At 33.2% G+C, this 27,434-nt stretch overlaps 1 protein-coding gene across 3 annotated transcripts in view; it reads right to left on the bottom strand.

Annotated features, from left to right (window-relative positions):
- Positions 1-12,024: 12,024 nt before the first annotated feature.
- LOC114326835 (cyclin-dependent kinase-like 1) overlaps positions 12,025-27,434 on the bottom strand; it is a 43,271-nt gene continuing 27,861 nt past the window's right edge. For 2 of the 3 annotated variants that reach the window (XM_028275292.2, XM_028275293.2), the window contains 6 exons: positions 26,293-26,482; positions 20,404-20,689; positions 20,239-20,346; positions 16,944-17,173; positions 16,715-16,849; positions 12,025-14,214 (listed from right to left, as the gene is read on the bottom strand). In XM_028275292.2, coding sequence (XP_028131093.1) covers positions 14,104-14,214; positions 16,715-16,849; positions 16,944-17,173; positions 20,239-20,346; positions 20,404-20,689; positions 26,293-26,482 — 1,060 coding nt within the window. In that variant the 3' untranslated portion in view covers positions 12,025-14,103. The remainder of the gene's footprint in view (positions 14,215-16,714; positions 16,850-16,943; positions 17,174-20,238; positions 20,347-20,403; positions 20,690-26,292; positions 26,483-27,434) is intronic. The other variant, XM_028275294.2, reaches the window with a different exon arrangement.

Genomic DNA, 27,434 nt, shown 5'->3' with positions numbered 1-27,434 from the left:
TTTATTAATAAATTATGTACATCTAATTTAATAAATTAACAAAATCGTTTTCTACATTTGCTTCAAAATCATTCACAAGTTGCAAAAAGGAGCCTGTTGCTTAAAACCAGTGATATGGGCCCACTTCACTGCACAAAACCTTAATTTAAGGCAATAAAAACCATGTTCTTAGAAGATACAGCTTGGTTCTTGAAATGTCAATAACAAATTTGCCACTTGTTTTCGTTCTCGTTCTTACCTATCTGTTCGATTTTTTATTCTATGAGCAATATTAGTTTCATACAAATAGTGAACAGTGAACAGATATCCAAAATCTTTGCAACAATGCATTATCCTTCCATTTTCAAAATGATTTTCTCTAGACCTACACTGTTTCTGTGTTCTCCTTCCTTCTAGAATATTTACCATTTCCAGAAAATCTTCATTATTAGTTAAATTTTCAATGAGGTTCATTTTTAAGGTGTAAATATTATGATTTCCGTTGACAATGACAAAAATGTGAGGTTAAAAATGCTTGAACCAGCGTTAAACCGCCGAACATCGACCGCTCAGCTGAACCCGGGCTTAAACCGAGCTCAAGCTTAAACTTTGTATGTACAACGCACTTCTTGCCCTGAACTCGGTAATGGCGCTGAGCCGGAGTTGAACCTCGATTGTACAACCGGGCCATAGTGTCATACAGCCTTAATAAGCGGTGTGTTACGGGGGCAATGGAAGAAGAGATGTTCCGTGATAAAAGTCAAAACAATCAAAATAAAAATAGTGACAGTGACATAACCTATTAACTTTTTAAAAATAAAATTAATGATGCCTAAAATAAATTTATCGAGATGGGCCAAAGACAATATTGTTGTTTTGGTGGTAGTGCCTATAATTGTGGGATTCCATTGGGGCTGGTATAAACTTCAGAGTGTCCCTTACCTAGTTGATCCTTCTGAACAGAGGAAAGAAATGCCTCTTGTTAGTGTAAGTACATAAAGTAAAACAAACGATTTAATATTATGGAGTTTTTAGTAGTATATCATCTGCTGGTATGAACCCTTTCAGGACTAGCACGCCTGACAGATATATGTGACAGAAGAAATGGACTACAGACAATATATCTGCCACCATACTTAAAGTCGATTCCCTAATCTGAGACACCACTGTCTAGTGACGTTGGTAATTTATTTTTTGGGAAGTTAGGTTGCCAGACGTGACTTGAAATTACTACACAACCAAACATGTGTGCTCATATCCAATATTATTAATAGTAAAGGTATGATTCTGACGTGAGAGACGTCACTTCTTTGCACTATTAATTTGTGTGAGACTTATTCGTCATTTAATTATTAGCAACGTCAGTTGCTAATAATTATACAAATTAATAGTGCAAAATAAATATGTGTGCCATGGTAACAACTGTAACTGCCATTTGCAGTTGCTGTTAGCCGTAGTTCTCGGAATTGTACCTTAAACAAACATAAATAACGTAAACTTTATAACATAAACCTTAGGTACTCCAATCAATAATTATTTATTTACATCATTATAATTTATTGATAACAAATGAGAAAATTATTTATTATACAAAATAAAAATATTTTGTAGAAATAAATTCCACAAAATTTGATGAGTTTAGTATACTCTTCCACAATTTCCAATAATTCTTCTTTTTTTAATGACAGATTAAGTTGATTTGAGCTGTTAATAGTGTGAGGTAGGAATTTTGTGTTGTATGTTTCCTATTCCAAATGTGTCAAAATAAATCTCAGCTGAGCGAATTCAGTATACCAGTCTCTACAGGCCAGTGTATGATTAATTAGCCAAAGTTTAAGGTACTAGTACACTTTAGAAGACCAAAAATAATCATTTGTTTCTCTGAACCTTTATTAAAAATGAACATACAACTTTTTACATATTAATATCTAACTCTTAGAGAGTACAAAACATATATCTTTTTCATTTATGCATGTACACTAATATTGTAGAGGGCGCAAAAGTCAAGGCCTCGACAATTGATATGGTTCTTTTCATGAGAATTTTTCAGTGCGTCTTCTCTCTAACGCATTAAATTGTATGTGACAGAAGAAAACGCACATCGCTGATTACATTTTGCCGGTGACATTTATAACATTTAATCTAATTGTCAATAGATGACGCTAATAATATAATATTCAATAATATTATATTATTCTATATAAAAAAATTTAATCTATACAATTTATAAGACTATATACCCTATTCCACGAACATACGCCTGTTTTGGATTACTTCGACAACGAATATTTTACTGTGCAAAATAAGAAGAACAAAAGTAAATTGCAGATTACATTGTTGTTGATTGGAATAATTATTAGCGCCATTTACTTTCGTACTTCTTATGTTGCACAGTAAAATATTCGTTGTCGAAGTAATCCAAAACAGGCGTATGTTCGTGGAATGGCCCATACAAATCAAAGAAAATACCATTTTATAAATGCAATAAACACAATTGATTTGTTTTTATACCAAATTGCAAATAAAATGTGACAACTGTCAGATTTAACTAAAATGTCATAAATGTGTATTTATCACGGACTAACCTTTTTTTTATCATTTGGGACGCACTGAAAAATGCTCATGAAAAGAACCATAGCGGACAGTTAATCTCAGGATTGAAACAATCTGAAACAAAAAAATCGTACTTCATTTAAAAAAGGAAGGTCTCTTACGTGACAATTTACCACAATTTGACCAAAAAATAAAAAATATATATTTTTTAACCACAAAAAACTAAAGAAAAACGGGCGATTTTTTCACAAAAATTTTTCAAATTTCCGTAAAATCTTTTTTTTGCCGAATTTTTCACTAACGGTGGTAAATTGTCACGTAAGAAACCTTCCTTTTTCAAATGCCATACGATTTTTTTGTTTCAGAGATCCCAATCTTGAGATTAACTGTCCGCCATCGGAACTACTTTTTTTCGAAGCCTCGACTTTGGCGCCCTCTACAATATTAGTGTACGTGCATAAATGAAAAAAGATATATTTTTTGTATTCTCTAAAGGCTGTATGACACTATGCATTTTCTTGTATCATTTCTAATATCGTTTCTGATATCGTTTCTGATATACATTTTTTTGTATCGTTTCTTGTACGTACATTTGTGCCCTGTATAACACTATGCAAGTTCTTGTATCGAAAATTGTATGAAATTCGGCACGTGATTGGTCAAAATTTTGTTTGTCACCCTGTTTCACGTTACATTGGTATGGTAGTACCGCGTCTACAGCTGATTTTAAGGATTTTATAAAATTTATAAACTTTTAAAAACAAATATTTTAATGTTAACTAGAATTTTTACGTTGACAGTTTGATCCAAATTAGGAGCTATTGTATTTTCCTCTATTAAAAAATTATGCAATATGAAACCGAAAGTTATACATAGTTTGAACTTTATTAGGAGCTAAATATATGGTTATTAGTAGAACAGTAGTCCATACCAAACGGTATATTAAGTATTAATAAAAGATTTATAAAAAATACCTACAAAAACACAAATAAATTCATCAAGACATAAATCATATGATCTCATTTTCAGCCGCCATTATGACATTTAGAAGTTTTACCAGCAGGATTTACGTTTTTGCTCTTTGCGCAGAAATTGGCGCACTTCTTGTACAAGAATCTGTGTCTGACACAAATTCTTGTATCGTTTCTTGTATCTGTGTCTGTGTATGACACTATGCATTTTTTTGACATATCAGAAACGATATTAGAAATGATACAAGAAAATGCATAGTGTCATACAGCCTTAAGAGTTAGTTATTAATATGTAAAAAGTTTTATGTTCATTTTTAATAAAAGTTCTGAGAAAAAAATCTTGAAAAAATTCTCATTTTTTGTCTTCTAAAGAAGTGTACTAGTACCTTAAAAATGAAACTGGCAGGTAGATGACTGGCAGATATATCATGACTTGCTAATCTGGTATACACATCACAGACCTAAACAAGTTCTTATTTTTTTATCCTTACTGAATATGTTCCACAAGACAGTCCAAACACTGAGGCCTCTGTGGCACTGTAAGGAAAAATAGGTACAGTCCTGAAAGGGTTAACATTTAAACAAATTAAGGATATCTCAACATATATAGTTTATACTTTGTTTTCTTTTAGGCTATAAAAGCTTACAAAGCTCGCTTCTTTTCCAGTCATCAGGATGATGTAAAGGAGTCAGACAATCCAGAGAAGCAATAAATTAATTGTGTTTAGTATTGATGTGTACATAGATTTTTAATTGTGTAAATAAACTTTTGTTACATAAATATGCAGAGTTTTATTAAACTTACGAAAAAAAGTATCTTATTTTCTATTTAAATTGTTATTAGTCAAACAATGCATCATCGTTTTTGCCTTTATTCTTCTATGGGGTCGACTATTCCAACCAAATGTCTGTAAATTTTTATCTTCTAATATCAACAGGAACCTTTTCACAGATATTTGCTACATAAGCGTTTTCTACCAAGTTTTGCTATGTCCTAACTATGTCTATACTAAATTTACATTCAAGATGCAGTAGAAATAAACAAACCAATTTACAATTATGATTCGGGAGTGCTCCTAGTAGCATTTAACGTGTCTTGGTTTGTTTATTTCTACTGCATCTTGATTGTAAATTTAGTATAGACTCTCTTATTTTTATATTAATTGGTATCACATCTAGACTTTCTCTAATAGAGATATTCCGCACCCTCAGTAATATAAGGGCTTAACTCAAAATTTGTGTTAACAGTGATTTTAAATGATAAGGGCACAAAATGAAATTCTCTACCGGTTAGCATTGACACAGGGAGAAAAAGAACGTGAATGGTTCAGTAAATATATTTGTGCCTCTCTCTCTCACTCTACCCGGCTACTTCTGGTTTTTACTGCTACAAGGGAGGAATCTTAACAAACTTAAATAATAAGCATGTTATTTGAAACAATAGCTGTAATTTTGGAAACCAGAATCTTTAAACGCGATTTCTCAAAAATCTACTTTTTTGAATTGTGCCTCTATATTACTGAGGGTGCGATTCATCCTTTCTTGTCAGTTGACTCATTCATTTAACCATCCTTATTCCTACCTCATCCATTCTTGCTTTTTTTTCTAACTGCCATAGCTGCTCTTACAGCAGTTTTATGAAATTTTCTTTTCTGTTTTTACTTTTCACAATCATTTCACTATCTAAAGCTATCTTGCATGTCAGTAGTAGGTAGTAGTAACTCTACCTTTAAATGAACATTGTAGCTATTATGAATATACCTACTCTGATTTTGCCCTACTAAGTTTTAAACCATTTTATTCAAGAGCTTGTTTCCACTGTTTGTCTGCTCTAAATCCCTTCAGTATTTCCTACCAACATTACATTAAGAACCAGGATATGAAGGGGTAAAAACCAAAAGGGTATAAGTAACATTTTGTTTAAAATGAGTTAAGCGCATATATCGAAATTTAAAACTAAACATTACTTGCTGATAAAATGATGCAATTGATTTTTAAACGTTCTGCGCCATCTCTTGGTAAGGGGAAAAATTAGGTTTACAGATGTTCTATTTTCGGTAGTGGTAAAGTGATCCAAGGACGCTTAGACCGTTATCCCGCTGATAACTTTCAGTTTTTGTTGATTCTTATCCACGTTTTTTTATTGCAAGTTTAATGTAGTTTTCGTATCTTTCGTAGTGGAATATCCTTTATGTATGTATGTAATGAGACCATTGGCCAACGAGGATCGCAAGAAATTGGATCATGTCTTAAGGTCTACACCTTACTTAATCATTGTTTATTATTAATTAATTTTTTTTTTCAGTACATAAAAGATTTGCCACCAACTGTCGAAGAACTAATTTGTTACAGTGATCAATGTGGTGATCAAAATAAAAATAAGAACATTGCTAAATTGTTTATGTTTTTGGTTCAAAGTACTACTTTGAAAATAATGCATCATAAATTTTTGAGCCAGAACATTGGTATATTATGTTACTTCTAGTTTCTATATTGTATACATAATCTAAACTAATAAGAGTAAATAAGGACTAAACACTGTGCCCCTGATGCAATCCTATTTTCACATCAAATTTATCAGTATTTTCCACACTTCTAACAACACTAGCTGTTACTCCCTAATATGGCTTACAATCTTAACACACTCACTGCTGACTTACCTACCACAGATCGTTTCGAGGAACTTGTTGTTCATATACTTCCTCAATAATGGTTCAATATAAATGAGATGTGTATGTTTTTGGCTTGCCAGCTCTAATTTTCTAATCTATCCACTTTCAATTTTTCTAAAAAATATCTCCATCAACTTGAATTGATGATTTGGAATTTGGCTGATATTAATTCATTAGGTATCTCAACATTTTTTATTGTAGAAGAATTTTTAGTTCTTTATATAATGACCTCTCTTTATACTGTAAGTGCAGTTCTGGTAGTATATCTGAAGAAGGTACTTAGGTACATATATCATATTTTTTGGGTCTATGGTACCCATACCAGAAAGGCAACAGGATAAAAGGGTATCATTTTTTATTTCTTCAAAAATTAATTTGTTTTATTTCTGTTTGACATGTGTTTAATACAGCGTTCTCGACTCAAGAAACCTAAGGTTTCTCCTAAGGTTTCTTGAGTCGAGAACGCTGTATTAAACACATGTCAAACAGAAATAAAACAAATTAATTTTTGAAGAAATAAAAAATGATACCCTTTTATCCTGTTACCCTTTTTAAAGTTTTTTCCTATTTTTTTGTATCATGGCCATATTTTCCAGTTTCTAATTTCCACTTTTTGTAAATTTTCCTTACACGTTTCCTCTCACATTTTTTGTGGCCGTCCTCTTCTCTTCTTACCTTTGTTTTTACTTATCTTCCATCTGCAATTTTCGCCCAGCGACCCAACCAACTGAGTCTTCTGTTCTAATGATCAGACTTAATTTCTGATTTTATCTGGGGGGTAAAAATGTTCGTCGAATAAGCACACCACACCAAATTAATAAATGATTGAAGTTATATATGAAACAATTTTATTACAGCCACGCATCAGTTTTATCTCTAAAAAAATATACTATACAGGTTTGTGTTGGATACAGCCATTGGGTAAACAACGTTTTATTTGTTCCTTAAATCTCCCATTTTTGTTCCTCAACTCTACATTTTACGAACAGGTTATGGGCCCAGACGATTAAGTGGAAGATTTTCTGGTCGTTCAAATCAAAACAGTGTGTGTTCATTCGATAAAAAGTTAGTTAGTCGTTTGTTGGTTAACAACGTGGTTATTAACAGTATCGAAAATGGCGGTGAATTATCTTACAAGTGTGCCGCGTTTAACCGGTAGAGATAACTACCAGGACTGGTCGTTCGCGGTTGAGAATGTCTTTGTTCTAGAAGGACTATCAAAGTGTATTCAGGGAACTGAACAAGACACAACGCTTGTTGCCAAAGCCAAAGCGAAGTTAATATTGACTTTGGATCCATCCATATATTTGCATGTGAAAGAAGCTGAAACGGCGAAAGATGTATGGGATAAGCTGAAAAAGTTATTCGAAGACTCAGGTTTTTCGAGGAAAATAGGATTGCTTCGAACACTCATATCACTAAGGTTGGAAAATTGCAGTTCCATGGAATCCTATGTGAATCAGGTGATCGAAACTGCACAGAAGTTGAATAGGACTGGTTTCCAAATTGATGACTTGTGGTTGGGATCGCTTCTCCTAGCGGGACTTCCGGAACAGTATACTCCAATGTTATTGGCAATTGAACATTCGGGGATATCTATTACCACTGATGTAATCAAATCTAAATTGCTAGATATGCAGATAGACAGCACTAACAGTGAAAAGCAGACAGCTTTTATGTCAAAGTCGAGTGAAGTTAGCACTAAGCATGTCAAAAAAGTTAACAAGAAAAACATAACCTGCTTCCGGTGTAAACAAAAAGGTCATTATATGAATAAGTGCCCTAGTGCTAATAATAATGCGTTTAGTGCAACATTCTTAAGTGGAAACTTTAAATCTACAGATTTTTATGTCGATTCTGGATGCAGCACGCATCTTACAGCGAGAAAAGATTGGTTGACAAATATCCGAGACGCAAGTTCGTCCAATATAACTGTGGCTAACAGTGAAAGTTTGGAAGTGAAATGTGCTGGTGATATGATGGTAACCACAATTGTCGATAAAAAGAGATTAGAGGTAAGCATCAATAATATATTATATGTTCCTGATCTGACGACAAATCTTTTATCTGTTTCTCAATTGATTAAAAATGGAAATGAAGTTATATTTGAAAATGCAGGTTGCAAAATATACAATAAAAATGGAATTATTGCAACAGCTGAATTGATAGATGGTGTTTATAAATTGAATACTGAATGTATTTCAGATCGTAAAAATTGTTTATTTGTAACTGGGGATACCTGGCACAGACGTTTCGGTCATCTAAATAGCCTATATCTAAATAAAATGAAAGATGGAATAGTAGATGGACTGAATGTGACTGGGAAAATTGATATTAACAAGCAAAACTGTATAGTTTGTTGTGAGGGGAAACAAACGAGATTACCGTTTCCAGAAAAAGGTCACAGGACCAGTAGTTTATTACAGCTTATTCACAGCGATGTATGCGGGCCCATGGAAAACAAATCATTAGGTGGCTCTAAATATTTTGTTACTTTCCAAGATGATTTTAGTAAAATGGTATTCATTTATTTTATTAAAACAAAAAGTGAAGTTTTTAATTGTTTTAAAAATTTTAAAAGTATGGCAGAAAACCAGAAGGGTGTCCATATAAAAACTTTGCGAAGTGACAATGGTGGAGAGTTTTGTTCAAAAGAATTTGAAGAATATTTAACTGTAAATGGTATTATACATCAAAAAACGAATCCCTACACTCCTGAACAAAATGGTGTAGCAGAACGTTTAAATCGGACAATCATAGAAAAGGCAAAATGTCTGTTGTTTGATGCTAATCTTGAAAAAATGTTTTGGGCTGAAGCTGTAAACACAGCTGTTTATCTAAAAAATAGATCGCTGGCTTCCGGCTTAAAGAAAACACCATTTGAAATGTGGACAGATAGCAAACCTGACGTTAGTGGTCTTAGAATATTTGGCAGCAAGGTGATGGTACATGTTCCAAAAGAAAAAAGATCAAAATGGGAGAAAAAGGCTATTCTGCACATTTTAGTAGGATACTCTGAGACTACGAAAGGATACAGGGTGTATAATCCGACCACTAAAGAAATAATAGTAAGTAGAGACGTACAAATTATGGAAGACACAAAAAGGTGTGAAGTGATTCATGTTGATTTAGAAGGTGAACATGGGGCAAAAGAAATGTTAGATTCAGTGGGAGATAATAATACATCATGTCAGGATCAGAATCATCAGGTTGAAGAGAACACATCGACTGATGAAATTGTTGAGAACAATGATCCCGATTATGTATGTGACTTGCCGAATTTGCCAGTGGATGAAATCAGGAGATCAACAAGAATACCTAAGCCAAAAAGGTTTGATGAGTTTGTGACTTATTTGTGCTCGGATAGTGACTCTGATCCGGTTAGTGTCGAGGATGCCATGTCTAGACCAGATAGTAACTTATGGTTAGGGGCTATGACAGAAGAACTGCAGTCTTTCGAGGATAACTCAGCATGGGAAGTGGTTGATGTTCCTGAAGATGGTTGTGTAGTGAAGTGTAAGTGGGTATACAAGAAAAAGGTTGATAACTCAGGTAAAGTGAAATATCGTGCAAGACTGGTAGCAAAAGGTTACACTCAAAAATTTGGTGTTGATTATAATGAAACCTTTTCTCCAGTCATAAGGCATTCTACATTAAGACTTTTATTTGCTTTGTCAGCAAATTTGAATTTGGATATTTTTCATCTTGATGTTGCGACGGCTTTTTTAAATGGTGATTTAAAAGAAAAAGTTTTTATGACAGTACCTGAAGGTTTAGAAATTGAAAATAATAAAGTATTAAGGCTAAAGAAAGCCATATATGGTTTAAAACAGTCAGCTCGGTCTTGGTATGAAAAAATTGATAATTTCTTAATTAATCTAGGTTATAAGAAATCTGATTATGAGCCATGTCTATACACAAAGATGAAAAATAATCTAAAAACCATTATCTCTGTTTATGTTGATGATTTTTTTATTTTTTCTAATGATTCAGATGAATCAGATAATTTAAAGTTGAAATTAAATGAATGTTTCAGAATTAAAGATTTGGGAGAAATTAAGAATTGTTTAGGTATGAGAGTAACTCATAATAAAGAGAATGGTGTTATAACTTTAGATCAAAAATCCTATATTGAACAGTTGTTAAAAAGGTTCAATATGGAGGATTCGAAAGAGGTTTCTACCCCAATGGAAATTAGTTTAAATTTGAATAGAGACGATAATGCATCTGCTCAAGTGCCTTATCAGAATTTAATAGGTGGTCTTATGTATTTGTCAGTTTTGACAAGACCAGACATTTCATATCCTGTAAGTTATCTCAGTCAATTTAATAATTATCATTCAGAAACGCATTGGAAGCATGTAAAACGAATATTAAAATATTTAAAGGCTACAAAAGACTATGGTTTAACTTTTTCAAAAAATGATAATTATTTGAAAGGCTATGTAGATGCCAGTTGGGGGAGTAATTCTCATGACAGAAAATCTTATACGGGCTTCTATTTTCAGTTTTCTGGTGGACCTATTGTCTGGGAAAGCAGAAAACAGAATAGTGTTTCTCTGTCAAGCACAGAAGCGGAATACATAGCAGTATCAGAAGCTGCTAAAGAGGCTATTTTTTTAAAAAATTTGTTGTATGAGATGTTGGGTATTGATGAAATCGTTATACTATATAATGATAATATGGGAGCTCATAAATTAGCAATAAATCCTGTATTGAATAGAAGGACGAAACACATTGATATCCGATATCATTTTGTCAAAGAAGCTGTAAACAAAGGTTTGATAAAGCTGGAATATTTGGACACAGCTAACATGCCAGCTGATCTCTTGACAAAAAGCTTGAGTTCTGTGAAACATAATAAGTTTTTGAAAGAGATTGGTTTAGTTAAGATAGTGTAATAAACATTTGATAAACGTTATTTTCTTAATTTGTTTATCTAGTGGGAGTGTTGGATATAGATAAATAAATTAAATATTTTTATAGCAGTGCCATCTACTGGCCGCTTTACTATTTACTGTATAGTGTGTTGCTTTCAACGTTTGTTTAACAAGTAGTCCTTAAAATACAGCCATTGGGTAAACAACGTTTTATTTGTTCCTTAAATCTCCCATTTTTGTTCCTCAACTCTACATTTTACGAACAGTTTGCCAACTATTTTTTGAGGAAATAAAACAATACATGAACAAAATTTTGCCCTAGTTTATTTTGTACAATCCAAAATAATTCTATACAAACATGTTATTTACATACAGAATAATTAAATAAAACATTAAATTCATATTACAGTTATTTATGTAGATATTTCAAATAAAATAATTATAATTATGCTATTTTGGATTTTATCCGAAAGATAAACCACAACTGTGTACCACCTAGCCAAATGCTTCTTTCAGTTCAGTAAATGAACATAAAATTCGGCGATACCGTGTACTTTTCTGTGTCATCGCCGAATTGCATGATAATTTGGATTTAGATTCCTCTTACCCTCTTCAATTTTGGATTTAAGCCTAGTGTTGCTTTTACTTGGGGAGTGAAACCCACCCCTTCTCGGGGATGAGAAAAGATACGTGTAAAATAAGTCTGGAAATCGATAAACTGACTAATTCTCAGCAGCTTTTATTATATAATTTATTCAAAGTCGATATTTTCGAGTTATTTGAGAGTGAAAATGTTCATTTTTCAACAAAAAAAAACATTTTGAGACGGTTTTTCATTTAGTCAAGGAAAAATTTTTTTTTATACCAATGTATTCTCAATATAACATTTTCACACGCAAATAACTCGGAAAGTATTGACTTAGTGAAATAACTGTATAGAGCAAAAGTTGTTTAGAATCATAGTCCAGGAACCGAAGCTTTTCACCTCGCAATTTTTACAGACTGGATCGATTTGCTTGAAAATTTGAGAGTAAGTAGTCGATAGTCCAAGGATCAAAATCTATATGATGTCGAAAGGTGCTTTTACCATGGGGGTGGTTGCCACCCCATCCCGGGGGTGGAAATTTTTTATTATATTTTGACTACAAAAGTTGATAAAAATATTCATTCTAGCAAAAAATGTTCTATAAATTTTTTTGATAAAATTAATAGTCTTCGATTTATTCGCTATCGAAAGTGTTAGTTTTACATATTATATCGAAAAAATCAATGTTTTTCGATATACTCGCCTACGATTCGCTCAATTTTTGCAGTAGAAATTTTTTTTCAAACCAAGTTCTTGGGAATTAAATAACCTACAATTTCGTATTTAAACATTTTTTCGTATCTCTTATGCTAATCTTTCTATTCTGAAGAAAATGGTATTTTTTACCAAACTCAAAAAATTCGTTACTCGCTTTTAACTCCATTTTTTAAAAAGTAATCATTCTAAGCCAGTGAAACTTCTAGAATCTATTAATAATACATAAATAAAGAAGAATTAATAAGGCCAATGACTAAAAACACCGCCTACATGCATTATTCTGATTCCAGTTGGATGTCTCCTTTTTTTTTTTCAAAAAAAAGATGTTGATTTTTAAACCGCAACTTTTTATTTTTCATCTTAGAAAGTTTGGCAAAAAAAGAATTTTGTAGGTTTTTACAAGATCTATAAGCCAATTTAATATTAAATCTTTTTAAAATCCTCAGTCTCAAAAAGAGGTGACTTTGAAAGGGTTGGTAAAGGTGGTTTTTTCATGTTATTACAAGTTTTAATTGTCAATAGCTCACTCAATTTTTGTTGTAGAAAAAATTTATGCAAACCAGTTTCATGAGAATTAAAATATGCTACAATTTCATATTTAAACATTTTTTAATATCTCTGATGTTAATCTTTCTATTCTGAAGAAGAGGCCATTTTTTCCCAAACCTATTAATAATACATAAGTAAAGAAGACCAAATAAGGTCAATGACTAATTTTAATTAGGGTGATGATTAGGGGTTGCTTCCGATAACTTTTTCGCTGAAAAAAATAGGGACTGACATTCTATTCATTATGTCACTTAGTTTTTGAGCTAGAGACTTTTTTTTATTTCTGGAGATAGATATTTTTAAATGCTTTAAATTAGTTTGAACAAGTTATCCTCGAAAAATGCATAGTTTCCCCGTCTTTTGACTTTGAAACTACAATATTTAGCATTTGACAAAGAAGAGCTAGCATATAATAAAGTATAGCTCGATTACTATTGGTCTTACAGAAAATTAATAAAAACGGTTTTGTTTATTTTTTCAAAAGCTACATTTTTGTTAAGTAAAGTTGTTTTGATAAAACAAAAACTTTTGGAGTTACTAGCAGAAAACTGATTAAAAACATTGTTTTTTTTTCGATATAAAACTAACTCTTTCGATAGCCAATAAATCGAAAACTGTTAATTTTATCAAAAAAATTTATAGAACGTTTTTCCCTTATAATGAACGTTTTTACCAACCTTTGCGGTCAAAATATAATAAAAAATTTTCACCCCCGGGATGGGGTGGCAACCACCTCCATGGTAAAAGCGCCTTTCGGCATCATATAGATTTTGATACTTGGACTATCCACTACTTATTTTCAAGCAAATCGATCCATTCAGTAAAAATTGCGAGGTTTTGTCCTATTTTAAGCTTCATTACTTGGACTATTAGCCAATTTATAATTTATCCATTTCCGACCTTATTTTGAACGTATGTTTTTTCACCCCTCAAGTAAAAGCAACTCTGGGCCCAAGTAAAAGTCCAAAAGCAAGGGGGCTAAGAGCAGCCTAAATCCAAATTTTCAAGCAAATCTGTCGTGACGAGGGAAATTACTGTCCAAAACGGTTATTTACTGGTCTATTAATTATTTTTTAAAGAACTAGGCGATTGACTTATTTAAGTAGATATCAGTGAGGATGACAAAACGTGCCCATATCATATTTGTCGGTAGAAAAAATATTTGGTTTGAGTCATTTAAATAATGAAAACCGCTGTCAAATGGTCGGCAAATGATCTACTTTGGATTTTTGTGGATTATTTGGTTTAGAAGGGCTAATTGGAGTTGATCCTGCCAATTGCGGTAACGTGGTCCCCAGAAGAGAGTTCTGAAACAAAATTGTACATATATCGATACACAGACGATTCACTTATATGGTGTAAAAAAGTCTTACAAGAATAAAAAACCGCTAAAGCCTGTAAAAATGAGTGGCACACACAATATTCCATCTACGAAATAGCTGATGTGAATATTAGGTGGGGCAAAAATATATTTTAATTTTGATGAAAAATAAAATTCTAGTTTTGTTTTGAAATATTTTCAGTAGTACTCATTTTTACCGGGTTTATTGATTTTTTTCTTATATCAGGAGTTTTTCAAAGTTTCCTTTAAATTAAATTTAATCGTAACATGTACCTAATGATTCTCTTTTTTTTTGAAAAATGGCTTTGGCAGAGCCAATTAGCCAGACTTGTTTCTGATTGATTGCAGATTCATAGTCATAAATTTCTTATAACATAAGTACATTCTACAATTTTATTTTTATAGATACATTGGTACATTGTGTAGCTTTTTTTTATTTTGTTTTTTTTTTAATTATTTTACTGTTTTTTTTAATATATATTTTAATTTGTGCGAAACACTTTTTTTTACTTCTTTTTTTATCTATTCTTTTTTATTTTTGTTCCTTTTTCTTTTTTTTTATTATTTTTTTGTTATTATTTTATTTTGTGTTTTTTTTTAATATTATTCTTTTTAATTTTTTCAAACCACATTAACAAACTATGCCTATTTATTACATATTACGTTTACAACTTGTATTTACATAATTTAACATGTTTATAACATGCCTAACATGACATAACAGCCTTAACCTAAAACTGCAAGGTTTAGACTCAAATATAGTTACTCATCGTGATGCTATCAAGATGTATATTGAGACATTGCAACTTTGGAGGTGTAAGATATCAGCAAACCTCTGCAAAGATTCAAATTTCCCTAGAGTTGAACCAATCTCAGAAGAAACACTCTTCAACGACATTTATGAAGGATCAAGTTTGAAAATCCGAATTTCAAATCATTTGGAGAGCCTAATTGAAGAGTTTCAGAAGTACTTCCCAAACACTTGCGACTATAGTATTTACAGAATGTCAACTGACCCATTCCATGTCAACATAGACTCCCTGCCTGAATCACTATAAGAGGATGCTTTTGCATGATTCCTCTGCTAAATACAACTTTGATATAATGGATAAACCTTCATTTTTGTTAAAATATTTCAAAGTGTATCCTAGGGTATCACGGGAAGCTCTTAATTTATATTTGTCTTTTCAACCACCTATTCGTGCGAAAAAGCATTTTCAACACCTGTTGGCACGTAAAACAAAGTATAGGAATAAACTTGATGTTGCTATTAGTGACTTGCGTTGTGCACTTACTAAAACTCAGCCACGAACAAGCATACTTACTAGTAAATAAAATGCAAGCCCATCCATCCCACTAACCAACCTAATCTACTTTTCTTTTATTAATAATTTTTGTATTTTATGAAAACTGATATTGTTGTATTTTATGGCAGTATAAATATGTTTTGTTTTCATTGTATTACTTATTTAAAAAAAATACCAAGTTTCTTGTAAAAGGTATATATTAAAATACCCTAAATAAGGGTCACAATACAAAACGTTTTCGGATTAAGGAATCCATCATCAGTGTTTAAAAGCCAAAATTTGCATGCCTAAGCCACCAAAATGTATAGGGTAAAAACCCTTTAAATGTAAATAATAAAGATATGTTACATATTTATATAAAATTCATCGGATGTTATAGATAAACCTGGATGTTACCCAGGGCAACACAGGACTCTCCCCACGTGGTTGGAACTTTTTTTTGGAGAAAACCTCACATATTGGATTTCAATGGCCAATTCCATTGAAATGGCCAACTCCAGAGTTGGCCATTGAAATCCAATATGTGAGGTTTTCTCCAAAAAAAAGTTCCAACCACGTGGGGAGAGTCCTGTGTTGCCCTGGGTAACATCCAGGTTTACTATAACATCCGATGAATTTTATATAAATATGTAAAATATCTTTATTATTTACATTTAAAGGGTTTTTACCCTATACATTTTGGTGGCTCAGGCATGCAAATTTTGGCTTTTAAACACTGATGATGGATTCCTTAATCCGAAAACGTTTTGTATTGTGACCCTTATTTAGGGTATTTTAATATATACCTTTTACAAGAAACTTGGTATTTTTGTGATTTATGGTATGCAGCCAGCTACAGGAAGTTTATTTTCCTCGTGGATTTTATTACTTATTTGTTTTTGTTTTGTTCTAGGTCCGTACAAAAATTAATGGTTAAGAGGGGTGGGGGGTGGGGCCAGAAGCTTTCAATTTAACAAAAGGGGGCGTAGTACAAAAAGTTTGGGAACCCCTGGTCTAGTGGTTAATAAATAAACTTATGATCGGACACAATCCGAGTTCACATCCCAGCCATCCCAAATATATTTTTTTACAATATATAGAGGTATATTTTTTCCATTGAATGTAGGTACCTACACTAGATTTTTTTCTATTCGGAATATTAATAAGAAAGGTACTTACTCTAGACTTATCCCTTACTTTATCGTTAGTTTGGATATCGTTTTCTTCAATTTTGTAGTGTAAGTTGTCAAAATACGCATGTGTAAGAAGCTTTTCACAGGTCCACCGTTTCACTGGATCTTTATCTAAGCATTTCTAAAACAAATGTTATAGTGTATACCTAGTAATGTTTGTGTTTTAGTTTTAGAAGACTTTAAATCAATTAAAATAAACATTACAATATACTTACTTTTAAAAAGTCTAAGGTAGTGGGATTTACCATAGGTAATCTAACTTCTAAAGGTGTTATTTGTCCAGGTACTGGAAGAATAGTACCGCTAAAAAAATCGTTATTTTTGAAAGCCTGCATATGTCTTTGTAAGAGGTCACCGACTGTTGATCTTATGAGGAAGAGTTGATCTACGTCTGATTTTCCGGGCCACAGTGCTTCACCCCTTATGAGTTCGGCTAAAACGCAGCCTACAACAAATAGGTGATCCCTTTTTTAGAGATATTTATTATATTATTTTATTATGTGTTAGGTCCAGCAGAAGTGGCAAAAATAATTAAAAAAACTAAAATGAAACAGGGCACCAGGAATGGAAGATATCCATAATATTGCTCCGAAGAAAATCCCAAAGAAAATAGCAGTGCAATAATTTTACATTTACATATTTAGGCTAGAATATGCACATTTTCCGAACAACTGGAAACATGCGGAAACTATCTCTCTAAATAAGGACTTTAACATACCAGAAAGCTGTAGGCCAATTAGGAAAAGCATTGGAACAAATAATCATCTACAAAAGAATACAAGATTATTATGGCAGGGGAGCCCAAGCGGGGATTTTTGCAGTTACACGAGCGCGTCATATTATGACATGGGGAGGAACCTTGTACCCTCTAAATGTACTCCTACCATATATTGGATATTAATACAGGACAGTTCGTTAAGGGGGGTCCGAAAAAAAAGTCTCCTAAAAAAATCAAAATCGTCAGATTAAGATAAGGTAAGTTAAGTACATGGAGAACAGTGTATATTTCAAAAATCTAACGGTTTGAGCGGGACGTAAGGAAATGGGTGAGTCACAAAGTTTCACAAGAAAAAAGCGAATATTTCGCGAAATAAAGGTCAGATGGAAAAACTAAAAAATAAGTGTTCAATATTTTTTTTGATCTCTCGAATGATACCAAACACGACCCCCACGGAGAGGGGTGGGGGTAAATTTAAAATTTTAAATAGGAACCCAGCGATATTTCGTGAAATAAACATCAGATTGAAAAACTGCAAAATACACGTATTCAGTATTTTTGAAGAATCTATCGAATGACACCAAACGCGACCCCCAACGGAGATGGGGTGGGGGTTACTTTAAAATATTAAATAGGAGCCCCATATTTTATTGCAGATTTGGATTCCTTACGTAAAAATAAGTAACTTTTATTCGAAACATTTTTTTGAATTATGGATAGATGGCGCTATATTCGGAGAAAACGATTGTTGGAAATGGAAAATTAAAAAAATGGAAAGTCCCCACTTAAATGGAAAACTTTACTTAACTTTTTTTGGTGTTAGAACCTAATCTTCACAACCCAATAGGTCCCCATAACGTTCGAGTAACTACAAATTTAGCATACTTTCCTCCCCTACTATTAATCATTATTTGGTCAATATATGCGTCACATATTTGACTAATAACAAAGCATATTTCAGTTAGCCACAAGATGTCCAAAATGCAATAAGTTCAGGAAGAGATACCTCAGGGCAGAGCTAACATTCGGAGGAAACAGAATCCAATCGGAAAAAGTTATGAAGCACCTCGATAGAAAATTCAATTTCACAGGAACACCCAAGAAGTCAAGAAAAAGGTATAAATTGCAAAGAGACTAATTCAACCTTTCATTTTAGAGCGAAAGCGCAACATTTTTGGCCAATGCTTTTTAAATGCATTCATTTTTTCGAATCCTGAGAAAACTAGTAAGTATTTATGAAAAATTTAAACGCAATATGAAATATTACATTATTACCGAGGGCCGAAAGTTTCTGAAAACCTCTATAATGTTTATTTTAATAAGTTACAGGGGTGAAAAATCAATGATGGAAGAAATCAAGCGAAGGATAATCCTAACAAACAAATGCTATTTTGGACTGAGTAGACATATGAGGGAAGGTCGAGGCTCTTTCATAGGGCTGTAGCACCATTGATGATGATAAAAATTATGATGAGGGGTGAAAAATAAGAAAAAATTGAGTGTGGTGTTTAATTTCAAATATCTTATTCAATAGAAACTTTCTGTTTATTCTAAAAGACTTTCGGCCTTCGGTAATAATGAAATAACTTTCATTCTGCTTTTAAATTTTTCAAAAATAATTATTAGTTTTTCAAGATTCGAAAAAAATCAATGCATTTAAAAAGCATTGGCCCGAAATTTTGCGCCTACGCTCTTCAGGACCAGCCCTCTATCGCGGGCCAAGAATATTCGACTATACCAGGCCTACGTTAGAGCTGTGATGTTGTAAGCAGTTCCAGTATGGGGTTTACCGCCAGAGATCAGCTGGAAGAATATCAAGAGAAAAGAAACGGCATGTTATACATAGATTAATGGTACACGACAATTAGACCGAAATCATTAGACCGAAAGCAGTAGACCGAACTCATTAGACCGAAAAGCACTTTACCGAAACCTCACTAGACCGAACAGCATTAGACCGAAATGGTACATAAATTAAAAAATATTGCAGTAAATTATGCTAAGATTTTGTATATCTGTCTTTTTGTTTGTTGTATTTTTTTTGTACAATTTCATATAGACTGTGTAAATTGTTACTGTGTATAGTCTGATATGAAAAAATTTTCATCCGTTAAACAAATTAGTGAAGGTAAAAATAAATTAAGGGTAGAGTGACGTTAACACCATTTTAACTGTTGATAATAACCATCCAAATAACATTTAGTTGTAATTACATTAGTCTTATCTCTTTTACTGCGACAAGTAAAAAGAACTGCTTTTCGGTCTTCTGCTGTTCGGTCTAGTGAGGTTTCGGTAAAGTGCTTTTAGGTCTAATGAGTTCGGTCTACTGCTTTCAGTCTAATGATTTCGGTCTCTTTACAGTAAACCTAGATTAATAGAGAGATCTACACAGAAAAACTAAGTTTACAATTTCAACCATCCAGCCAATACCTACCCACCACTAAGGGAGGAGGCCGAGAATAAAACAAGGTAGATATTCTATCGGCCACAAGAAGACTCCTTAAGACCAGACCCATCATCAACAGAAATCGTATACAGATCAGACAGATGGATGTATTGACCATCTAATCAGGATCTAGCCATGTGGTGGCTGAAGGTATTCAATCAAGGAAGTAGGGATGGTGCTAAAAATAATACCCACAGAAAAAGGCGTCCAGGAATCCATAAAAACAGAAAATCAGGTACCCGAAAAGGATGGAGTCCCACAAAGTAAGCGATATAGAACCCAAACGTTGGCAGAAGGAGAAAAGAAGCCTAAAATATTTTCTGAAAATTTTTTTATAATTAATTACCTATTGCCCACACGTCAACCGGAGTTCCATATTGTGTATCACCTACTAGTAGCTCCGGTGCTCTATACCATCGTGTTGCAACATAATCCGTATAATTTTCTCCGGGATCTAAAATGTAAACAAAATTTTGTGGTAGATTTATTACATTCTAAAATGACTACTCACTTAACATCCTTGCAAATCCAAAATCACATAATTTGACAACCCCAGTAGCTGTCAAAAGTATATTTTCAGGTTTGATATCCCTATGAATGCATCCGTGCTGGTGGCAGTACGCTACTGCTTGAAGAGTTTGCCATACAATTTGCTGGGTCAGCAGATCTGGACAACCACGTGGATATCTCTCTAATTCGTTCAAAACCGTTTTGTCGCAAAACTCAAAAACTAAATGAAGGCGTCGTTTTCGTCTGAATACTTCAATGAGGTTCACGAGGTTGGGATGTTTAAGATTCTAAAATGAAAGCTGGTTAAAAAAATCGATTTTTGCGGTAGTAAAATGTTATACATTTTTAATATTAATCAAGATTAAACACTGGCAATATTTGCTAAAGTAAACCAGTCAACCAGTATTATGCAAATCAATAACATTTCACAGCACGCTTTGACCTCGATATTTAAGAATTTATAATATCGGTATACACTTTAGCCTGTTTGCGTCTTATTTTTTAAAATTTATTTTTCTCGTCTTATTGATATTTTATAGATTGCTATAATCACTACAATGGGATGTAAAAAAATTAGTCGATACTAAATCTATTGACAGTTGAAGATTAGTAATGTACCGTAGAGGCAGTGGATCTGCAACTGAGCTCTAAATAATGAAGACTGAAAGTCTTGAAGTCAATGAGATTCAAGAACCAAAATCTAGTTCTACCAAGAAATCCTACATTCCTGCATATCCTTTCTTAAATCCTCTTAGCTTCACAATGTAGTTCTGTTCATTGGCTTCATTATAATTGAATAACATTTGATTTTCACTAGATCTCTAAATTCGTCATTGAACCACTCCTTAACTGTTTTAGTTTTGTTCTCATATTCAAGCACTTCTTTGTTTCGCTGTTCCAGCACGTATTATATCATTTCCCAGCTTTTTCTACTTCTGTCTTTAATTCGTCTTTTTACAACTCCAATTGAATGTGCTGCTCATATTGTCTTCTTTGTGACTTTGTTAATAAGTGGTTTGTTAATGATTTTCTTCGAAATACATGGCATATCTGGATCATAGTTTGAGCATGCGGAGACGATCATGTTCCTTTGTAAACATTCTTTCTTAGTAATTGTGTGCTATTTATTACAAACGTGTTTTTTAATGCGAACCCTATCAACTTTTGATCATTTTCCTTGTTTTTTCGTAGAACCAACACAGAGTAAATTAGAAACAATTTGGAAGCGTCAAACTTAATTCAATCTTGAGAATGAGTTGAATTTGATGAGTCAAGTTTGATGCTAGATCAAGCAATAAACTCTGTAATGAAGAAAAAGAAGAAGACCAAATCTACCGATAACAAAATAAGATACCAAATGATAGTTAGGGGCCGATCTACATAATATATCAAAATGATAATCACGTACTTCTAAGAATCACTAAGTGCTTTTGGAAGAACTAAAAGGACCGACATAATCGAAGAAGCTTATAAATATGTGATAAGGTAGGTCAATGTGAGTGAGCACTTAACCACCCATTAACTCGACTTAGAGCTTGATCCCTAGGTTAAAGTTGTCCTTTTAGCCCAGCCTTTTTAACCAAGTCTATTACGGCCTCCGGCAATACTTATACAATGTCTTAGGGCTTGAGTTGATAAGGCACAAATGTATTGAACCCTATCATATCCATCCCTGAGGAGTTGCACACAACATGTCTGGTTTTATTCATATGTCTTTTGAGGCGACAATGTCCTGTAAGGAAACCTACAATAAGTGACAGATTATTCCTATCCATATCTAGTAGATCTTTTAATCTCTTCTTCGAAGGTTTTCCGAATTCATAGACCAGCTTCTGGGTCTATGAATGTTTCTTTTGCCACCACTTCCGTGGAAAGTGGGTCCCTGTTTCTTTCGCTGCAGTACCAGAATGTTGAGGTATTCAGAGTTGTTACTTTTTCCGATCAGATCTGAAGACGATTCTAAATTAACTTGGAGTCAGTTCTGTTCGATTCCAGTGCTTTTAATGCCCCCTTTTTCTTCTTCTTCTTTTGGCATTATAACCCTGGATGGGTATTTGCCTGTCTGGCTATCTCCTTCCATTCAGATCTCTCTTAGGCCCTTCTCCTCCATTATCTTATATTCATGGTTTTCAGGTCGTCTTCCACGTCATCCAACCATCTCGTCCTGGGCTTTCCTTTTTTACGCCTTCCTACCGGCTTCCACTGTAACATCTTCTTTGTCGTTATCGTATCTTCTTGTCGCTGAACATGTCCCAGCCATGACAGTCTTTGACTTTTCACAAATTTAACAATGTCATACTCTTCATTCAGTTCATTAACCTCGTCGTTTCTCCTGATTCTCCATGTGCCGTCTTCCTCTTGTACCGGGCCATATACTTCTCTCAGTATCTTTCTCTCGAATGTGATAAGTTGGGCTTCATCTTTTTTCGTCATTACCCAGGTTTCACAACAAATTTCGATGTCATCAATCTTTTATTAGCATAGTATGTACGATTTCCACTGGAAATACGTGCGTCAATTTCGCTACTTACTGAATTCTTCTGATTTATTTCTGTGCCCAGATATGTGAAGGCATCCACACGTTCAATAGTATAGTAGTTGTCTATTGTTAAATTATTTTCAATCTCAGGTGTTCTTTTGATAGTCATGTACTTAGTCTTTGTTTCGTTTGTAATATGCAGTATAATACGTACATATGCAGTAATTTGTACTGTTTTGGTGTTTATATGGCCGGTTACATTGGCTTTTCTGATGACTGCTTCAAGAACTAGGTTGAACAGCATGGTTGAAAGTGCGTCTCCCTGTCTCACCCCCATGTTGATGTCAAACAGAGGAGACAGTTCTCCATCGACTCTAACTGCGGCTTTTGAAACCTGCAACGTCATTTTTATGAGACTAATATATTTGTTTTGGTATACCTAGATTTCGGAGGTCTTCCAGCATTTTGTCTCTTTTCACACTATCAAAAGCTTGTTTAAAGTCTATATATAGTCCGTCTAGAAAGTATCCGGAATTTTATATTTTTCCTAATTTTTATAGATTTCCTTTTTGTAACATTTTAAGGCAAAAGTAATGTACAAAAGTAAAGTAATCAAGTAGGTTGTGCCGATAGTAGGTTATTGACAAAATCGCATGACAACACCATCTGTCAAATATTGTTGTTTGTAAACAGACTTAAGATTTGTGAAATAATGTCGCAAGTAGAAAAAAAATTAAAGGCACTCGTGGGAGTGCCGACAGAAGTGAAAACTTCTTATAGTATATAAATTACGAGCTCAATGCTTTTACCCCATCCTAAAATAAGTGTTATACCTATATCATATACGATATACGCGATGCGTATGCCCTGTGCTATTTATGTATACATACACATAATTTGTATATCTACAAAATTTATTTCAGCGAAGTGATGACGGTCGAAAATTCAATACTTTTTCCCCATTCAAGAAGTGCACAACGTCCCTAAAGAAATTTTCAATTCAAAAATTTATTTCGTCGAAGCGATAACGGTCTCTAATTTACTACTTTTTCCCCATCCAAAAAGTGCACAACGTCCCTCTAGAAGTTTTCACTTCAAATATTTATTTCGTCGAAGCGATGATGGTCGCTAATTTAATACTTTTTTACATCGAAAAAGTGCACAACGTCCCTAAATAAGTTTCACTTCAAATATTTATTTCGTCGAAGCGATTACGGCCCTAATTCAATAATTTTCCTCCATACAAAAAGTGCATATAAAAGTTTTCACTTAAAAAATTTATTTCGTCGAAGCCATGACGGTCGCTAATTTAATAATTTATCCTTATCGAAAAAGTGCACAACGTCCCTCAAGAAGTTTCCACTTCAAAAATTGATTTCATCGAAGCGATGAAGGTCGCTAATTTAATACTTTTTTACATCGAAAAAGTGCACAACATTCCTAATTAAGTTTCACTTCAAATATTTATTTCGTCGAAGCGATGACGGTCCCTAACTCAATACTTTTCCCCCATCCAAAAAGTGCACAACGTTCCTAAAGAAGTTTTCACTTCAAAAATGTATTTCGTCGAAGCGATGACGGTCGCTAATTTAATAATTTTTCCCCATCCAAAAAGTGCACAACGTCCCTTAAGAAGTTTTTTCTTCAAAAATTTTTTCCGTCGAAGCGATAAAGGTCGCTAATATATATTTTTCCCCATCCAAAAAGTGCACAACGTCCCTCAAGAAGATTCCACTTCAAAAATTAATTTCATCGAAGCGATGACGGTCGCTAATTTAATGCTTTTTTCCATCGAAATGTGCACAACGTCCCTAAAGAAGGTTCACTTCAAATATTTATTTCGTCGAAGCGATGACGGTCCATAATTCAATACTTTTCCCCCATCCAATAAGTGCACTATGACGATCGCGATGACGGTCGCGATGACGGTCGATAATTTGATACTTTTTTCGATCCAAAAAGAGCACAACGTCCCTAAAGAAGTTTTTACTTCAAATGTTTATTTCGTCGAAGCGATGACGGTCGCTTATTTATTACTTTCTCCCCATCCAAATTTAATAATTTTTCCCCATCCAAAAAGTGCACAACGTCCCTAAAGAAGGTTTCGTTTCAAAAATTTATTTAGCCGAATCGATGACGGTCGCTAATTCAATACTTCTTCCCCATCTAAAAAGTGCACAACGTCCCCAAAAGAAGTTTTCAGTTTAAAAATTTATTTTACCGAAGAGATGACGGTCGCTATGACGTTCCCTAATTCAATACTTTTTCACTATCTAAAAAGTTCACAACGTCCCTAAAGAAATTTTCACTTCAAAAATGTATTTCGTCGAAACGATAACGGTCGCTAATTTAATACTTTTTCCCATCCAAAAAGTGCACAACGTCCCTAAATAAGTTTTCACTTCAATACATATACGTACAAAATTTATTTCGTCGAAGAGATGACGGTCGCGAAATAAATCCTTTTTACCTATCGAAAAATAGGTTTTACATTTATTTTGAATTTAAATACTTCTATACAATTTATGTATAGATACACATAATATAGATACGTACAAAATTTATTTCGTCGAAGAGATGACGGTCGCTATGACGGTCGCGAAATATATTTTTTTCCCATCCTAAAATAGGTTTTACATTTATTTTAAATTTAAATACTTCTATACAATTTATATATACATACAAATAATATATAGCATAAGCGATGACGGTCGCAATGACGGTCGCAATGACGGTCGCGATGGCGGTCGCAATGACGGTCGCGAATTCAATGCTTTTTCCCTTATCCAAAAATCGCACAACGTCCCTAAAGAAGTTTTCACTTCAAAAAGAAAAGTGGTGGAATATTTGTATAGAAAGGGTGTCCGAAACGTTAAAAAATTATTGAAACGGAAAAAGTGCAGTGTATAAGACAATAAAGAGGATAAAAATGGCATAGATATGAGACATAGACCAGTTTCGGGTAGACCGCGCAAGATTCACGGAAACAATTTAAATGCTTTAGTGGCTTTCGGACGACAAAATCCGCGCCTAGGGTTTCGAAAATTAGCGAACAGATTTGGAAATCAACGAAGAATAAAAGTGTGCACAGAAACTGTCCGCATGTCACAGAAAAAGCAAGGATACATATCAAGGAATCCAAAAAGAATCCCTACAATGACAGCTCTGCAAAGGCAACGAAGAATAGATTTTTGTCAAAGTTTTCGAGAAGATAATTTTAATAATGTCTTTATCTCTAATTCTTCTTTATTAGTTCCTGTAGGCACATCTCTATAGTATAAATTTACTTAAAAGATAGTGAAGTGCTTAAAAAATATTGAAATAAAGAAGCACCTATCGAAAGTATCACATGTACCTCCAATAATAGAGGAAAAATAGAATCAACACATTTTTTTTTATTTTAATTCTTACCTTTAAAAGTCTAATTTCTCTAAGTGCTATCTTCCTTATCAGAGGGTCTTCTTCGCTTTCAGCAAATTTCTTTATAGCCACAATTTCTCCAGTATCTCGATTCCTACATTTATAAACAATACCGTAACTCCCTTCTCCCAACTTTCCTATTTTTTCATAACGTTCCATGCTCTTAGACGGTGTCCTAGCCCTAAAACAAGTTGTATTTAAATAATAAATAAATCAGAAAAAAGAAACTTCCATCTCTCAATATACAAGGTTTAACAAAAATACAGGTCAAAAATTAAAGTACATATTCTGGACCAAAAATAGTTCGAATGAACCCAACTTACCTTAGTACAAATATCCACAAAAAAAAGTTACAGCCCTTTGAAGTTACAAAATGAAAATCGATTTTCTCGAATATATCGAAAACTATTAGAGATTTTTTAACGAAAATGGACATGTGGCATTCTTGTGGCAGGAACATCTTAAACCAAAATTATAGTGAAATTTGTGCACCCCCTAAAAATTTTTTATGGGGTTTTGTTCCCTTAAACCCCCCAAACTTTTGTGTACGTGCCAATTAAATTATTATTGTGGTACCATTAGTTAAATTCAATATTTTTTAAACTTTTTTGCTTCTTAGTATTTTTTCGATAAGGCAGTTTTTATCGAGATGCGGCTTATTTTTTAATATGTTTACATAAAAAATTTATGGGGGTTTTGTGCCTTTAAACCCCCCAAATGTTTAAAATTTTAAACGTTCCGATTAAACTATTACTGTAGTAACATTAGTTAAACACAGTGTTTTTAAAACTTTTTTGCCTCTTTGCATTTTTTTGATGTAAGGCACCTTTTATCGAGATGTGGCTTCTTTTTTAATATGATTCAAAATATACCTAAAAATATAAATCATAAATAAATTTTCATATTATTATAGTTCATGTGGTGAGACCGCTCCCGTCTGGAAAAATTTCTGATTCGGTTGTTTTGTGGATTCCTATTCAAAATGTCCCCTTTAAACAAATCTGAAGGGTGCCGGGCGGAATTTTTGGGCAGAAATTGTTTAAACAATTATTTTTTTAAACAAATACAAAAGATCACGTTTTTTTGATCCGGAACATATATTTTTGAGTTTCGTGGGTCATTCTGAACAAGAA

This window comes from Diabrotica virgifera, chromosome 3 (assembly GCF_917563875.1).
Source record: "Diabrotica virgifera virgifera chromosome 3, PGI_DIABVI_V3a".
In the NCBI taxonomy this organism is placed as follows: Eukaryota; Metazoa; Arthropoda; class Insecta; order Coleoptera; family Chrysomelidae; genus Diabrotica; species Diabrotica virgifera.
Note: the sequence above shows the minus strand (reverse complement) of the source record. Positions and strands in the feature narration are given on the sequence as shown.